An 18,459-nucleotide genomic window follows, 5' to 3' on the forward strand; every position below is an offset into this window, starting at 1 on the left:
ATTTACTGCACAGTAGCTTTACTTTCTTATCATGGACTCGGTAATCTCCATGTTAGCATTGATAATGAAATATTAATGTTGTACTATGGTGAGCACATCCCTCAGTTAACAACTACAGAATTATCTTTAAAAATCATGAAGAAGTTTTAAATGGTGACGCCAAATCTTGATGAGGATGTGGAGCAACGGGGACTCTCACACACTGCAGGTGGAAGAGTAATTGGCAGAGCCGCTGTAGGAAGCAAATTGCCTTTAAGGAGTCGGTTGAAAATGAGCAAGTCAATGTGCTCTGCCACCCAGCCACTGAGCTGTTAGGCTTACGCCCCAGAGAATCTCCTGCACAGTAGAGCCCAGACACACGTCTGAGAATGTCTGTGGTAGCATTGCTCTGCTAACTCGAAACTGGAAACAGCCCACGTGCCCACTAACAGTCAAGCTCATAAATAGTATCCACATACGGGGGCTGCCATAGGGCAGTGAAGATGAAAGCCCAGGATGGGTGAATTTCAGAACACAGTGCTGAGTGGCAAAAATTGCTGACGAATGTGGCTGCTTAGAACAACAAAATCGTCTGATCACGTACTATGGAAAGCAAGTTTTGTTCAATGTCATTATAGTTTTGGTGCAACTTAAATGAAACAGATGACATTAAAGGCAGGACGCCTGCTGAGCCCCCGCAGGACACGCACTGCCTGGGCATCTGAATACACTTACAGCGCTTCCTTTCCTCCTCTCAGGGCACAGACTATTTTAATAAAAAATAATGGTTTAAAAGTTAAAGAATAAATTAGAAACTTTCCCATATCCAACTGCATTTGCCATGGGAGGGGGTTATCATTTGGGGCTTGTATTAATTTGAGTCATTCTGTAAAAATCAGACTACAGTATGTATAAAGCAGGGAAGAACTAGATTCAGCTTTATTATTCATGGAATTTTGACTAATTTGGAAGAATTCGTTTGCATAATATTTATGTAGAATTTTAGGTTTACAGAAAATAAAGTAACAAATACTAAAAAAAGGCAGTTATACGAATGCAGAATAGTAACATTTTAACAAAACTAATTCAACAATAATAGCAGCAGTAGCTATTTATATTTTGACTTCAGAAAAAAAACATGAAACATTTCTACATTATTTCCGTGCTTTTTGCTTTTGTTTTAATAGACATTTACTTGTTACTTTCTACAAAAAGACTGCAGGTTATAATGTAATTAGTAGACAGGCAAAGGCTTAAATAGTAAGTAGTGAATAGAAACTTAATTTTTATGAGAAATAATACATGTTTCACACATCTGTATAATTTCTATTTTCACAGCTTATCTGGATGTCCTCTAAATGCACAAGCCATCAAAAAGGGCAAGGTCTCAGAAGAGCTAATGACCATCAAGCTCAAAGCAACTGGAGGTAATAAGAGCGTGTGGCTGGAGGTGACCGTCCCCACTGAGGTCTAGATGGGAGCTCCCCAGAGGGTTCTGCATGCCAAATTATACTCTATATGGAAAGTGCAACTTCAATATGCAAGAAGGAAGCTTTCCTCAGATTTGAACTAGCAGTATCGTTTTATCTAAAAAGCAATTTCTTGGTTGTTTTCCCTACTTTTTCATAAGGATCTCCAGCAGGGAAGAGCAAGCAATGAGAGTTGATGGACTGAGATACACTGGCCGCACTTTTGTCCGTCAGTCTTCACAATGAGAGACTGTGCATGAGCACGCGTGTGTGCGTGTGTGTGTGTGTTCCTGGTGTAAGCCCTCTATCAGATTTCAAGAAACACAGTTTCTGGCATCTATATTTGAATACTTAAATTTTGTTGTATACTTGAAATGATATTTTATGGTGAATCTGGATGGTTTAAATTTAGCATCTACATCTGTATTTCCCTACATATTTCCTTAGCGTCGATTCCTTATCAAAGTTAATATAGGGGGTCAGCCTGGTGGCACAGTGGTTAAGTTCGCACATTCCACTTCGGCGGCCCAGGATTCACCGGTTTGGATGCCGGGTGCAGACCTATGCAGCGCTTGTCAAGCCATGCTGTGGCAGTCATCCAACATATAAAGTAGAGGAAGATGGGCACAGATGTTAGCTCAGGGCCAGTCTTCCTCAGCACAAAGTGGAGGATTGGCGGCAGATGTTAGCTCAGGGTTAATCTTCCTCCAAAAAAAAAAGTTAATATATTTCTAAACTCTGTATTTGGATCCTTCCATTTTCCTTTGATTCTTGAGCACTTTTCTTAACATTTCTCATCACCTTTGTCTCAGCCACGTCTCGTTTGCATTGAAGATCATTCTACAGCATCTGAGAAACATGGCAAAGCAATTCCTTTGCTTTGGAGATTTTATTTGAGGGCGTCATTGGCACATGACTAGAATTGAGCTGGGGACTCAACTGCTGTTGGTTTATTTCTCTGAAAGCATTGCTCAGTCTTTTTAATTTATGTGTGATTTTTTAGAAAGAACATGTACAATATCTGAAGGAGGAGGAAAGCACTCTTGAGCTTCCTACTGTTGTCCTTTGAGGCCTTGTCTGCTTTGAGGACAGTCCCTTAGGGCCTGCTCCCCACCTGAGTGCTCACTGCTGAGATCTGAGGGAGGTCATCACCTGTGTGGAGCAGCCATAGCCCTGGCTTTTAGGGACAGGGCTGCACTCCACATTCTTTCCCACGTTGAGAGACTCTATAATAGTTCTTTCTCCAGATGCTTTCCTTGTTCCTTGGAAATACTCCCCATTCCTCAAATGCCTCTTAGCACATTTTCCGTGAAATTGGCACAATATTTATTTATGTACACATCACCTTACTTCAAGCAATATTTAAAGGGTGGGAAGCGCAAAGCTACTTAAAAAAAAAGGAAAGCTACTTAAAAATTCATTCGAAAAATGAGACAAAAGAAAATAAAAGATAAGAAAGCAAGATGGGGCAAGCCTGAGGATAGCAGAAGAATGTGTGGAGCCAGCCCTTTCCGTAGGTAAAAAAAGATCTCAAGTTTAACTTTCAGCTTTTTAGAAGCCAAAGCAAAAGTAGAATATAATGACTATGAGACTCACACCGTCAGTAAGTACATTCAAAGCAAAACTCTCTTTGGAACTGAATGTGTGAAGGAAACACTTCCTGTGAGTCTTCATTGTAAGAACACCAACACCTATGTAGTAAATGTAACATAGATCACAGCTGTTCCTAATAAAGACAGAAGAAGATAATAAACTGTTGCATTACAGCAAATTACAATGAAGCTTTACAGAGCGCCTGTGCCACGTGAGCTGGCACACACCTCTGCCGGTCTGTCGGAACCACTGGTAGACTGTTACAGTTCCTGGGAGCAGCTGGACTGAACGCACGCTTCAAAGTGTCCCGTACAAATCCAGCATCTTCAGCTGAGCTTTCAAAGGACGTGGAGCAGCAGTGAAATGGGTGACACACATTCACAAGTGTCTGAAGTGAAGCCATGCTAGATGAGCCAGGAAACTGGAAAATTACGTGTTTTTATAAGGAGCTAGAGGCTGATGCTCATATGAAGCTTGAGAACTTACAATAACTTGTGCATGAAGAAAAATCCACCTGAGTTCAGGTCAGTGGTCAGTTGAGGGTCAAGGAAGACCTCAAGTGATACAAGGTCTGCTCTACAGCTCTTCATGCCCTAGCCCCTGCCTTACAGCTTGGCCACAATAATTGTTCCCTGGATGATTTATAAAGCAGGTGTAACCTAATTCTCCTTCAGTCCTAAAACAACAACAACAAATTACAATAAAATACAAAGTACATGTGACTTTAAACTTCCTGGTGTACTTTGTTAATTTAAACTAGGTACAAATCATTCAGCAATTGTTGAATTAGGTAACATGTTAGGAGAATCATACCTACAAACCAGTTAAAAGCTGGGAGGTCTATACTAAAAATATTTACATTAATTTTAGAAGAATTGATCTTCAATTCTCCATCCTTGCTATAATTTAATTCCACACTAACGTTTTTAAGACTATTACTAGTCCTTGATAATAAAATTAGATCATCTGTACATGAACAACTGCTTGCCTTTCTATTTTTTGTGGGGACCAGTAAAAGTTATGATAGTTGACCTACCTGTACATTCTTACATTTAGTAGATCCTTCTAGTTCTTCCCCTGTGGCAATGTAGCATGTTCTAAATTAGTGATACACCCTTCCTTTCTGGATATTAACTCTCCTTTCCCTTTTATTAACTAAAATAGTCAAATTTACATTAACTTACTTTCCCCTAAGTAAAAAAAGAAGTAAAATTTTACTCTATAAACATGATAAAAAAACAAAGATTCACTCAAGAAATATAATCAAATTTGTTCAAAATGTGATAGAATTGTTTCATTTGTATAATATGGAAAAAATAACTACTTAAAACCCCTTATAAGTTAGACACACTTGCTATAAACAGATATATATATCACTTATAAATTCATAAAGAAAATATTATTATAAATTATATAACCCCTAATTATGTAAATTAGGCCTAGATTTGTATGAAGAAAAGATTAGAATTGTTGAATGCAAAGACAGCAAATTCTCTTGCTTTTCAATAGGTAGATTCTATAAAGAAGCAAGGCTATTGAATAGTTCAGTAAAATATTAGTGGAAAGCTTATATGGTTTCCTTGATCAGCAATACCTAGCTAGTGTAACCCAACACTCTACACTCTACGCTACATTCTCTCATAAATGTACCCATGAAGGAACATCAGTGCATACATTTTATTGATACTTTCAAAACAGATTAAGTATCTGTGAGTATATATAGCATTATAATGGCTAAGAGAACATATTCAGGAACCAGAGAGTGTGTGTCTTGAATCCCAGCTCGTCATGCTTTGGTTTTCCTATCCATAAAATGAGGAAATAAGCGTATCTACCTCCTGGGATCCTGAAGAGAATAAAATGAGTTAATATTTGCAAGTGCAATGTGAAATTCACAGTCTATGGCATCCTCGTAGCTCCACTTAGCTACACATAAAGACTATGTATGGAGACGAGGTTGGCAGATGAGTGTGTCAGTGGAAATAGATAAGGTAATGTAGTCATGGAAAAACATTTCAAAGAAATTGACTGAATTTGCTCCTGTGGCTAAAATATCTCCCCAAATCCCAGAAATCATAATGAAAACATTAATTCACTCATTTATTAATTACATGAGAATTTATTGAGTGCCTGTTATGTATTAGATTCTATCATAATATTTCTTTTTTGAGGTCCCATCTCATGATCACATCTCCCCCATAGACTTCCCGGCGCCTTTTGTTATTGTCTTCCAAATGGTCCCACCTTGATTAAGAGACTTGAGCATCTTCGCTAATCCTAATGAAACATAATCCTAACTAGATCTCAGCACCAAGAACCCAGGCTCTCACTTAACGACTCTTCTCACAATCATCCGTAACTTGTCAAAATTGAACTCTTCATTTTCCTGCTGCAAGCTGCTGCTCCTCAAGTCTTCTTTATTCCAGAAACACCACTAGTTTCCCAGATGCTCGAGCAGAAACAGGTAGTCATCCTTGATTCCTCCATTCTCTCATCCCCTTTCTCCAATCTTTCAAGTGTTGCAAATTTTACCAACAAGTTTTATCTTGAGTTCACTTCGATTACTCCTACTACCACTGCCATGGGGCAAGGGGTCATCAGATCCAGCCAGGACCCCTGCAATAGTCTCCTGACAGTTTTCTGCCCTGTCTCCCCTTAAATCCATTCTCTGCTCAAAAACCTGAGTTTTGCTTTTGAAAAGTCAGCCAGATCACATCACTTCCTGCTTAAAATCCCTCACTAAGTCCTGTTGCATCGAGCATAAACCCAAGCTCCTTGTGAGATCATCCATGACCAGCTCCCTTCACTCAGTGTGCATCCAGCCAGGAAGACTTTCTTACGGAACTGGAGCAGAGCTTCCCATTTCCTTCCCACCCCAGGCTTTGTGCTTTCTGTTTCCTCTCCTTTTTCACACGCCACCTCTTTCGTATCAGTAAAGTCTCAGATTAAATGAGTCTTCTCCAGTGAGGGCTCTCATGGTACCCTGCTTGTTCCCTTCATAGCTCTTCATGTTTGATGAGTGTTTCCTGGCTTATTGTCTACTTCATCAGATATTATGTAAGAAAATACCATTCCCTGAGGTGGAATTTTATTCCAAAGATCAGAAAGGAAAGAGAATGTGTCAAAGAAATATACCAATAGAAGTTTTCATTTGCTCAAATCAGAAAAATTTCAAGTGCTGATGTCACTCAAAATACCTATTTAATTGAGAATCTATGCTCCCTGAAGTTGTTGAAAACAAATATTTCAATCCCAGTTTTCCAAGAGAAGATCCTGTGCCAGCATACCCACTGATAAAATATGGTGCTCAGAATGCAACCCAATTCTCCAGAGAGAGCTGGCCAGTGAAGAGGAAATCCTGTTTTCCAGAGACCTTAGTTCCCTTAGTGTGGTCCTGGGTAATTGTTGATTGTTTTCTTAGTAGCCGTCACACTGTTGACTCATATTCAAGTTGATCTAGGTATAAAATACCTACATCTTAGTTGTTTGTCTGCTTTTATTTTCTATTGAATCTCAGAGCCCCGTGTTAGATCAGTCTTATGACATATTCTTTTCAGAGGTCCACTTTTATTTAGGTAGTTAATTTCTTTACATAATGCAATAAGTACCTACAAAACAGCCACCTGTTTTACCATGCTATATGTAAACTTTCAGGGCTTACCTTTTTCTCTTAACATTATACTGGTAAGAGTCATCCACATTGTTTTCAGGGGGCATGTGGCTTCTTTCCATGTTGTGCTTTTGTGAACAGTATGCCTCATATATCTTGCGCATGCCTCCTAATGTACATGTGCAACCATTTGTCTTGAGTGTGCACCTAGGAATGGAATTGCTAGAGCATGTGAAGTGCATCTTCAGTAGATAGTGAGCGATTTTAATTTAAGTATTGTAACCCCAGGAAAGTGTAAGGGCCTAGATCTCTTTCAGATTGTCAACTCTCCCCATCTTCCTCTCATGAAATCAATCTTGTTAAATCTAAATGCAAAAGTTTACATTTATCCCTCTTAATTGTCATCTTTTTGGTTTAGATTCATCATTCCAGACTGTTGAGATTGCCTAAATCTTGCTTCTGGCATCCATACTATTGGCTACCATTCCTAGCTTTTAAAAATATTTAAAATGTATTCATATTCCTTCTATAAAATAGTGATGGGAAAATAACTCCTGTTCATTGAGAGCCTACTCTGTGTTCAGCACTTTATATTTTATTGCATTAATCCTCACAACATAGATTTTCTGCCTATTTTACACACAAGGAAACTGAAACACAAAGAAGTAAGTTGCCCAAGTTCAAGAACAAAAGTCAAGGCCAATATCCAAACTCCAAAGCCCATGTTCCTTCTCCAGATTGCATTTGCTCCTTATCCAAATCCATGCGGAGAACTCAAATGGTTTGTCCTGGCCTTAACCCACCTCCCAGCACCCCAGCTCTGCCTCTAATAATCGTCCATAAGGTCCCACCCAGTTGACAAATATATAATTGATCAGCCTAATTCATGTCTTACGAGTCCCTGCAGCACTGTGTACGAGAGAATGCTTGGGCTTTGGAATTCAGTCCCAGCTCTGCCTCTTACTTTGGACCCAGGCAGGTTATAAAGCCTGTGTCGGTGGTTAGTGAGGCCTTTAGCCTTTCTAAGGCTCAGCGCCTTCATATGTGAAAAGGATATAATGGAACATGCCCCACAGGGTGCAGCAAAGTTTAAATGGGAAAATATTTACGAGCACGAACATGTGTAGCAGCGTACCTGGAACATAAGGAAGCTACATTAAATGGTGGTACTTTTATCCTCTCTTTTTTCTTATAAAGGAATTAGATCCTGCAACTCCTTTTACTCACCTTTTTAGAATCTTGGTTATGGATTTGGGTAAAAATTCAATATTTCAAATTAAACTCTAATTTTCACTTCACAAACCACAAATTAAATGTAAAATGACTCAGATTTGTCACAGTCTTATATTTTCATTTTGAACTAAGATAGTCTGATTCTTTATAGGTATAGAGAGTGATGAAGAAATTAGGCATTTGGATGAAGAAATAAAGGAATTGAATGAATCCAACCTTAAAATTGAAGCAGATATGATGAAACTTCAGACGCAGGTAAATACACAGAAAGTTATCTTTATGTTCATCATAATCTTTAGTGAAGGCAAAACAATGAACTGTTACACCTCGTGGTAAAAATATAATGATATCTTGCAATCAATATACTGAGCACATCTCAAATACACAATTACTGTAAAAACTCGAATAGGTGGGTCACCCTGGGCCATCATTAATTTGGTAGCTATGGGCAAAGCTACTCATGTTTTTGCCTTGGGCGCATCAAAGGCTTGATAAGCAAATAAAGCAGATCATTCCATAATTAGAGTTCTTAGAGCATGCAGTGCTTTAGAAAAACTGTCATGAGAAGATATGAGACTACTTAGTTTTATTCAAAATTCAAGTAAAGCAGAGCAACTTTTCAAATTTAATTTTTCTAGAACACCTCTAAATGTGTCAGTATTTGTTAGAAACAGAGCTTTTTGGAGATTTTACTGAATAGATTCTTTACCGAAAAATGCAAGCAATTTCTCAATTCTGCATTCTCCTATGTAATGTCTGCCCCATCCCTGATTAAATGTACCCAAATGGAAATCAAAAGTCTAGTCCAGGACTTTTTTAAACACTAATAATGACTCTATTGCAACAAGTCAGAAGGAAAAAAATAATGAAACAAAGTATAGACTGAAGTATCTTTCTCCTTTCTGTCCACTCCTCAAATGTGGGATTCCTAGACCACCGTGGTACTGACTCTCAGAAATCCTCATTCACAGCAGCTTAAGATAAAAGGTTTTAGTCCACCTGAAACACAGGTTTGGTTTCCTTACCCAGTGTGACTAGTGTCATAATCTCCTATTCATAACCATCAGGTGTACAAAATCAACTTGATGCATCGGTTTACAAATCATGGGAAGTCCTCTTGTGAACCATTAGTGAAGAAAGCAAAGCCATCTGTCCTCATGGAGCTTAAAGGATAGAATGGGGAGGCAGAAAATAACAAAAAAAAAATCAAAAATGATAAATTATGTTGTATGAGAGAAGGGGGCAGGGAGAAGCAGCCAGATTTCAATATAAAATAGGATAACCAAGCTAGGCTTCAGGAGGAAGGAAAGATTTTGGCAAAGACTTGAGGAGTTGAGGGAGTTAGCCCAATAGGTATGGGGAAAGAGTATTTCAAACAGTAAAAACAGCAAGTGCAAAACCCTAAACCTTGAAAAAGCCCAGAGTTTTGAGAAATAGCAGGGTGAGTATGGCTCCAGGTGAATAATCTGAGGGAATCAGAGGAGATGAGTCCCCGAGGTAGTACGTGGAGTGTGCTAAGCCATTTTAGAGACCTTGGTTTTTATTCTGAATGAATGCAGAACGATTATGGGGTTTTAAGTCAATGGTTAACGTGATCATTTTTGACCTACATTCTGGCTTACATTTTAAGAGACTAAATTTGGTAGCTGTGTTGAAGATAGGCCAAGAAGAGATTCCATGGGGCAAAGCCAGACACAAGGCCACCCATGAGAAGGCCGTCACAGTCACTCTGGTGGCTGGGCCCAGCGGGCAGCAGCGCAGGTGGGTGCAGTCATTCCATCCTGGATCGTCTGAAGGAGGAACTCAGTGTATTTGAAGTGTGAGAGAAGGCGAGCCAACAGGGATACCTCGAAGGCCTGCGCGATGTTCAAGTTGCTATGAACTGGAAAGGAAAGGACTGTGTATGGAGCAGGTTTGTGGGAAATAGCAAAGATTTACTCTCGAACATACTGAGCTTGAGATATCCATCAAATAACCATATGGAGATGTGGAAACTGCAATTCATGGGAGAAGTCTGGGCTAAAGAAACAAATTTGGTGATGTCATTCCAAAACTTAGAGCAATATGATGGGGTTGCAGTTATGTGAAGAGAAGTTACAGTGTCTACATTCCTTGGCATTTAGGTTCAGTTGATACATTTTCTTTCAGAGGGAAACCTTTCGGACTCCTTCCAAACTCTACTTCTCATATTCCCAAGTTATTTCCATTTCAGATCACATCTATGGAGAGCAACTTAAAGACGATAGAGGAGGAGAACAAACTTATAGAACAGAACAATGAAAGCCTACTGAAGGAGCTGGCGGGTCTGAGCCAAGCTCTCATTTCAAGCCTTGCGGACATCCAGCTCCCACAGATGGTAAGTCCAGGGCTGGAACGTGGCTGCTCCATTGCAAGCGTTTGCAATGTCAGTGTGCGATCACAGGTACCAGGCCTCCTCATGGATGACTTGCAATAACTTCCCTCCTGGGAACATGATAGATACATACATTTAGATTACAATAAGGCCAAGGGTTTTTATAGTGTAGGAGTCACTTAAAGATGAGGGTTTATTTGAAACTTGTTTTATAATGTAATGTGAAAATTGGAGGCTAATGCTCCCTTGCGAAAAATTTGTTTCCAGGTATAAAGCTTACATTGCTTACAAAAGCTGAGACTCAGCCCTTTGCGTCATCTATCCAACTCAAGAACTGAAAAAAAAGTCTTTTTTTAACTTGGTGCTTTCTTTATACTAGATACAAAGAACATACCTCACTTCTCCTTATATAGAATAAAAAGCACAAAAGTGAGCAAGGCATCCTTATTTCCAAAATCCAAACACGTATTTGAGCTATGGCAACTATTTAAAATTCATAAAAAATTAGTTTCCTTTACATTTTCACAAACATTAAGCATGTGGAAGAGGCGCTGCATTGTTGAACACTTTTAGCTTCCCCAGTGTGGGCATGTTTAGAACAAGGTTTCTAGACATACAAATTTTATGTATAGAATGGTTTAGAGAAGCAGCAATTTAATGAAGAAATATGATTGGTTTTCCTGAAAGCAATAAATCCTTCAACTTACCCAACTTCCCAGCATGGAGCTCTCGTCATAACCAATCCCAAGTGTGTCTCTTGACATTAAAAAAAAATCAATAATTAAAAATATCAATAGTGGAATAATAAAGAATACAAAGGAAAATAAAGTATTACTTTATGGAAACTATTAAGGTAATTATTAGAAATTATTTTGATATTATTTATTAATGTTTGTCTAATTCATACTTCAAATTTGTTTTCCTTAATATTTTTTCCTTTGCCAGTGTCCCCAAAATAATCGCTACCATACAAGATAAATTGTGAGTTTTATAGCTGCCCTACGAGACACTCTAGTGGTGATTTCTGAGGCTGATCTCACCGGATGTTCACAAAAGTACCCAAGACTGAGCATTGGTGTGCCCGTTCTACAGCTGAGGCTCAGAGAGTTTACATGATTTGATCAGGGTCCCAAATCTGGCACCAGTCGGGCGGGCCTGGGTCTATCACGTGGCCTTTATCCACTCTGCCACCTGGGTCTTATCCAGTTACGTGAGTCTCCAAGAGACGTGTGACACAGGAAAGGCAGAAGCTAAAAGGGAACAGAAAACCAGTTAGACAACACTAATAATTTAGATCAGAACCTTGCTGAGCACAACAAAATAATCTTCAAATTTAGAAAACCTACCTTCTAAATAGAACAATAACAATAATACCCTTAATATCTATAGTATTTAGGCCTCTTACAAGTCCTTCCTTTCAAGTATCTTGTGAAGTAAGGCACATGTCATGTTTTCAAAAAGATGGGAAAACGGAGGGACCAAAAAATGATGCATAGCATTCCCTTTGTGTCATTCATTTCCTTTCACTCATGCATGCAATTTCCACATATTGAGTGTCTATTCTCTTTGAAGTACCACGTTAGGCAAAGGAGATACCAAAACACAAAAAGAATAAGTGATGAGCAGACCCTGACTTTGTGAATCTGATATTCTACCTGGAAACACAGAGCAGTAAAAAAATGGGTTACAATGATGCTGCAAGGGAAAAATGGACAAAGAGGATGAAAAAGGATAATTTTTCACCAGACAACTGGTTAGTGAGCAGCTTGCTCAAATCTTAAATTCCTTAAATTCCAGCCTAGTGCTGTTAAAGGAACCATCTGGTACAAGCAAAGCCTTCCTCCCCAGCCTCAAGGACATTCGCCTTCTGCAAACAGGAGGTCTGTTTTGCGCTGAGCACGTGCCATTGAAGCCAAGGCAACCTCTCAAGAGTAGCGCAGCTTGAGGCAGCCAGACATCTACCTTACGTGGCTCCAAACTGACCACAAAATACTGCACCATCAATCACATTAATCCCATTAATTGAGTAAAGAGTGAGCAGATGAAGCCCACACAAACTCAGTCTCTTTCCATCTCCCCAAACTCAAGCAGCAATGCGGGTCCTTACCTTCCGCCCCAGACTCTGGGGTCACTGAGACTCTGCCGCGTTACTTGGTCCTCCTTCTGCCTGAGCCTGAATCACAGTGATTATTTCAATGTGTTTTGTCTCCATTTAGGGGCCTATCAGTGAGCAGAATTTTGAAGCATATGTAAATACGCTCACAGACATGTACAGCAATCTGGAACGGGACTATTCCCCGGAATGCAAAGCTCTGCTGGAAAGTATCAAACAGGCAGTGAAGGGCATCCACGTGTAGGACCGCAGCACTGCCGGCAACCGTAATCAGGAACAGCAGTGACACAGGTGGATCTGACAGAGGCTCCTGTGCTGCTAAGGCGTGTAGGTTGCCGTACGCATTTACAGTTGCAACATTGCACTAATTTTTCCCCCAGCTGACATAAAAAGAAAGAAAAACTATGATAGACTTTTTGGATTAAAAGCAATGCAGTCAAATATTAGATCTTATTTATTTTCATATGTTTTTCTTTATTTCTTCATTGCACTCTTTTTTTTTGTAAAGTAATGTAAAATAAATGTGACATTTTTATATTTTATTTATTTCTAATCAAAGAGTTTTTTATCTTTTAACTGCATTTTGAAGTCTGCCATATTTTTACAAGTGTGTTTATTAATTTATTTTCCAATAGAATTTAAATAGAAATGCTATTCTCAAATCACATATCTTGCTGGGTTTAAATGAGAAAACAAAAAAGTATGAAGGAAATCCTTGTTTAAGGAGTGCACTATGCTCCAGTTTGATTTTTATTGCACACTTCTTTCCCCCCTTCTCTGGCTTTGTATTTGTAAGTGGGTGTGCGGTGAGATGCACGGAAGGCATAAGAAGATAAATGGCGCCCACTAGTGGCAAATGCGCTCTCACAGAAGCACAGTACACTGGAAATCGGCCTGTCCAGAATTTGTTAGCAATAATTAAATATAACAATCAGCAAAGTATTCGACTTAGCTGTACGGTTTTAGTCAATATGAATTATTTATTTGAAATGTTTTAAGAAAACATAAGCTTTGTTAGTGATGCAAATTGTCTGTTTCTCAAGTCATATCAGATAGTTCGCAACTCATATCCCAAGGTAAGAACTAAGACTTGATGTGACCAGCTAGGCTTTCCCGCCATATGTTGGTACAATATACAAGTAACAATATTGATGTAGATTTGTACTGAGCAAATACAAACACAGACAAATGGAAAATTTTGTAGACACTGTATCCCCTGAAATAGCATTTATCTTACTGGGTTGACTGGAAGGGAATGGAAAATAGAGTAACAAGTGAAAAATGTTACTCCAATCTGAGTAATTACTTTGAACACTGGTGACATTATTCACCCTCCTTAGGCGACAAGACGACTCTCAATTTGATCAAAATCTTTCTGTAGAACTATAAGTGCTGCAAAGTATACAGACTCACACGCTGGCACACACACATATACACACTCACAGACACTCACACACATAAAATTGAGCCGCAATCTTGAATTTCTGGATGGATCAGAGTTTAGTAGTTGCTGTAGTAAAGGCAATGTCTATTTCAGGGATTGTAAAGTAGTTAAGCATTGTTTCAAAGTTTTTTTATATTTATTTTTTTTAAGAAAAAGGTATAGACAACCAGCTAAACTGCCTTTTTGGTGTGCACACACACCTCGCGTGCAATGTGCCTCCATGTAAATGGACACTTGAACTTAGTGTGGGCTTAATTGTCTGTGCTATAACAAAAGCGTTTATTTTTTATTAGCCTCATGGACATGTAGATTGAATGTGATGGCACTCACAGGCTTGATATATTCCACTGTTATTACTGTTATCTGCACAAATTAAAAGTACTACGGACAATAATTCCACTTCCATGACTCTGTGGTCATTGTTATGTATTAAGTGGGGCTGATCTTTGGTTTGGGGTTCATTTGAACCCTTGAATCTTAGTTTAGTGAAAATGAGATATCTGTTCTTAGGTAGGAACGGTGTTTATTTAAAAATCCATTTAAAATAAGAAGAGCTACCATATGTGCTGTCTATTATAAATGGGACACCAAACAAAATTTTCTATTAAGGGTATGTACTTGCAAACATTTTGCTATACAGTACTTGATAGATGCATACAAATGAGTTCACTTACTACAAAGACAGAAGTTTAATTTGCTAAATATTTTAACAAGTTTGTTATATATTTTATTTAATTTAAAAGAAATCTCTTACCAACCTATGTATTTATTACTATAATTTGCTATGACTTCGGGTTAATTTATTTGTGTTTGCATAGTTTGAGCAGGATATTTTGTGAAGTATGTTTGTATTTATTTGCCTTCTTTGTATTTGATGTGTTTTGTAATGTGCACTGAATTTTTTTTCCTTTCAACTATGTTAATGATCGATACTGTAAATTGGGTCTTTTGTAAACAACAAAAAAGCAATGATGTATGCAGTTTTTTAATTTGGAGTAGTTTGTTTGTATACTGTTTCTTCAAACAATTAATATTTCTTACATCAAAGCAACAAAATTGTGTTCAGTGCTGTACATTTGGTGTATGGTAGGAAATAAAAATTGATAATGAGCTTTGCCGTGATCTTTCTCAGGCTACTCTGTGGAGCCGTTGTTGCCCGCCCATGAACAACTCTGTCCTGGAGGAGCTCTGCCCCGGCAGAGTACGCTGGAGCTCTCCGCTAGTTCTGGCGAATTCCAGTTCTCTCAACCAATGTGCTTGGCTTATTTTTTCACCCCAAATGGACATAATCTTTTGACATTTGATAAACTGTCACAGCCTTTGGTTCAGTACACAGCTACAGAGCAGTGGATGAATTTGATATGAAGAAAAGCCTTTGCTAGCACCAGGAAATTTACCTGGATCTAGTGAGCATAAGACACAGGCCTTGCCCTCCTGATTCCAGAATTGCTGAGGGTATAACTGTATATTCATACAAGTCAGTTTGAATTTCTTTCAAATTAAAGAAAAATAATAATTAATTCTTGACAGCACCTCTTTTGCTTGTGTGTTTTTCCCATCTAATGTCAAACAGTTAGCTTAGTTTAATTTTCCAGTTTCTGCCCAGATTTATGCATCTCTAGGACTGGTTGCCATTCACACTCAATGTGGTAAAACCCATGTAATCCATGTACTGAAGCAAAATTGACTAAAGGGAAGTCTCGGTCCCCAGAGGAAGCCAGGATACTTGGGGAGACCTTCCTGTAACAGAGGTTGGCATGCTGCAGTTGATGCACAATAGAGCTTGCTGTTAGTCACCTAATTTATTTGTGCAAGATGCACATCTGATACATCCTGTGAAAATGGATCACAAGATGAAAATCTGCTCAGCCAGGTTCTTGGCTTACCCTTTGCAGAATATGCGTATCTTGCCCTGATTGGGATTTTACATCAATGAGTAGTGTCTGCATCCCTGTCACCCAACATGTCAGAAGAGGAGTAGAAGTTCTACTGAAAATGAAAAGAGAATGATGAGTGAGATCCATACGTTTCTACAACAGATGTTTAATTAGAAAATGTTTGTACTAGGCCCACTTCCTGACTTCCATGTGAGTTCAGCCCAGTGGGGGATGAAATGAGTGATAGGGGTTGTGATGAGGTACCCACAGGCTCCTGTGGAAACAGTGTGAGGGTTGCCTGACTAACTCCGATTTCCTGGGAAAATTGCTGGCTACAGATGAGCTGGGCAAGTTGGCCATGCAGGCATGGTGATGAGACAAATTGTCAACCCAGCAGCTTCAGCTAATTCAAATATTAAAAACTTGGTGAGAAGTGAGAAGTTAAGAGACAAAATGCCCAGGTAGGTAGGAGAGGGAGTCATATTATAAAAGGACATTCTAAGGAGTTCAAATTTCCACAAGTAGACTTCAGAAGCCAAAGAAAGATTTGAAACCAGAGAATGACAGGAATCAGATTTCCATTAGAGACAATTTATTCTAGCAATTCAAACAATATCTCTTATCTCAAGTCAACAAAACTGTGCTCTGTGCTGTACCTCTGCTGTTTGGTAGTAAATTAAATTGATAATGAGCTTTGCTGTCATCATTTGCAGGCTGCTCTACAGAGACCTTAGAACTGATACGCTGCTACTTGAACCCATGTTCTGAATGAAAAGAAGGGGTGAATGACTTGCCTCATTAGAAAAAGTTTTAAAACATAATTTGTTGCAGTACATAAATATTTTGTTAACATTCAAAAAACAAGTATTTTCTCTGTCTTTTTCTGCACATTGTGCCCATTCTAGAGTGGTCTGGGAATAGTACCCTGCTATTTCCTCTTTTTATACGGCAGATAATTATAAAGGAAGCCGATTTAATTGGCTAACACTGTCTACACTGTCAGACACAATCAATGGTGCCTTGTCTACTTCATCTCATGAAATCCTCAAACAAATTTATGAAGTAAATGTCATCATGTCTAATTAAACTGGTGATGGAAGTGGTGCTCAGAATAGTTAGTAACTTGCTTAAGACCATAAAGCTAGGAAAAGATACAGCCAAGATTCAACCTCTTTCCACAATTTTTAACATCTAACCCATGGGGATCTGTCTAGTCCCCTGTCAGATGCCATCTAACCTGGAAGAAAGAACACAGGAATTACTTAAGATTAAGATATATGCTAGGGCCAAGGCATATCCAATATTCTTAAATCTTGCCACAATAATAATGTCTGTCTACTACCACTGAGTGACTCACAGTGCCCTGGGCCCCTGAATTCGCTCTCATAGGCTTGACGGCCACACTGCAATGGCAGTATTACGATCAGCATTATAGTGATAGAAACTTGAGTCTTAGAATAAAGAGCTTATCTGATGCCCGAGAACCCGGTTCTGACCTGGAGAAGAGCTCCTGTCCCTTCTGCAGGCCACGGTTACTGCCTTGAGCCAACCCCTAACTCTTTGGCCATCATCCTAACCTGCCTCAAGCCACAGTCATTGAGCAAGAGGCACTCGCTTTAATCACCACTCTGGAAGCATCCTTTTCAATATTTAAACCACACTATTATGATGTATTTTTCCCGTAAAGGCATATCATAAAAATGTGACACCTTAATAATTTATTTGATGAATTGGGATTGAAAATCTTAATATGAGTTGTAATAACAGCCAAAAACTAAGGAAAATGTAAATTACTCTTTTGTTTTGTTTTGTTTTTAGAACAAAACAACATAGTTATTATATTCTGTCTCTAGCTGCTTTATGCAAGCTTGACAGCTTTGGATTGGCCTCTGGCAAATAAAAGGACACTTTGTACTGACCTTTACCAGCTATTAAATATTTTAAAAGACAAAGAGAATGTAAAGTTTCCTGCACTTAAGAAATAGCTGTTGTTTTAGAATTTTCCACTCAAATATGTATTGTCTTATATAAATGCAATCATTTTCCTTCTGTGACCAATTACCTTACTCGGTTTGAAATGAATCCAGGGTTGGATGTTTGGACTAGATACTTTGACGTTAGAATGACACTTTGGGGATATGACACTCCAATAATACTTTTAAAGGCTCAAACTTTTAACCATTAGAAATCTTCATAAATATTTATCCCTAAGACCAGTGTACTTGAGAGAACTTCCAAATTTTGTGCCTCATCAAAACCCCAAGGACCAGAAGCCTTCACACCCCCACCCCTGGCTGTGCGCCTGGGCCATGGTTTGCTGTCTTTTTTGACACAGATAGCTGCCTTAACTACTGGGTTGTCTCCCTTAACGTCAGTCCACTATTCCAGGAAATTCTTGCCCAGGAAGAAAAATTGAAAATGTCTTCATTATCTGTTCCAGGAACATCTTAATAGTACATTTATTTGAACAAGAACTACTCAACATGCTCTCGGAGTAAATACCCCTTCTCAGGACAACAGACTCTAAAATGATTGTTTTCTCTTTGAGACACACTTTGAAATCTCAGCTACGCTGTGTGCCTCTCTTCCAATCTGCTGTGTCGTGAACTTGCCTAACTCTAATTACACTTTCACATTCAAGACCCTCCTTAAACCAGACCCCTCAAACCACATGAACATCCACCCTTGCCTGCCCCTCTCCTCAGAAGCTAAGACCCTGTCAAGGTAAACTAAGTTTTGTGTTAGTGACAGATTATTTTGGTTGTACTCTGTGGGAGCAGCATTCAAC

The 18,459-nt window shown here is 38.8% G+C and overlaps 1 protein-coding gene across 3 annotated transcripts in view; it reads left to right on the forward strand.

The window, feature by feature from the left end:
* Positions 1-14,904, forward strand: part of ST18 (ST18 C2H2C-type zinc finger transcription factor) — a 98,355-nt gene extending 83,451 nt beyond the window's left edge. For all 3 annotated transcript variants that reach the window (XM_014843745.3, XM_070481298.1, XM_070481297.1), the window contains 4 exons: positions 1,318-1,406; positions 8,036-8,139; positions 10,097-10,240; positions 12,454-14,904. In XM_014843745.3, the coding sequence (XP_014699231.2) occupies positions 1,318-1,406; positions 8,036-8,139; positions 10,097-10,240; positions 12,454-12,594 (478 nt within the window). In that variant the 3' untranslated portion in view covers positions 12,595-14,904. The remainder of the gene's footprint in view (positions 1-1,317; positions 1,407-8,035; positions 8,140-10,096; positions 10,241-12,453) is intronic.
* The last annotated feature ends 3,555 nt before the right edge of the window (positions 14,905-18,459 follow it).

Source organism: Equus asinus, chromosome 12 (assembly GCF_041296235.1).
Source record: "Equus asinus isolate D_3611 breed Donkey chromosome 12, EquAss-T2T_v2, whole genome shotgun sequence".
NCBI lineage: Eukaryota > Metazoa > Chordata > Mammalia > Perissodactyla > Equidae > Equus > Equus asinus.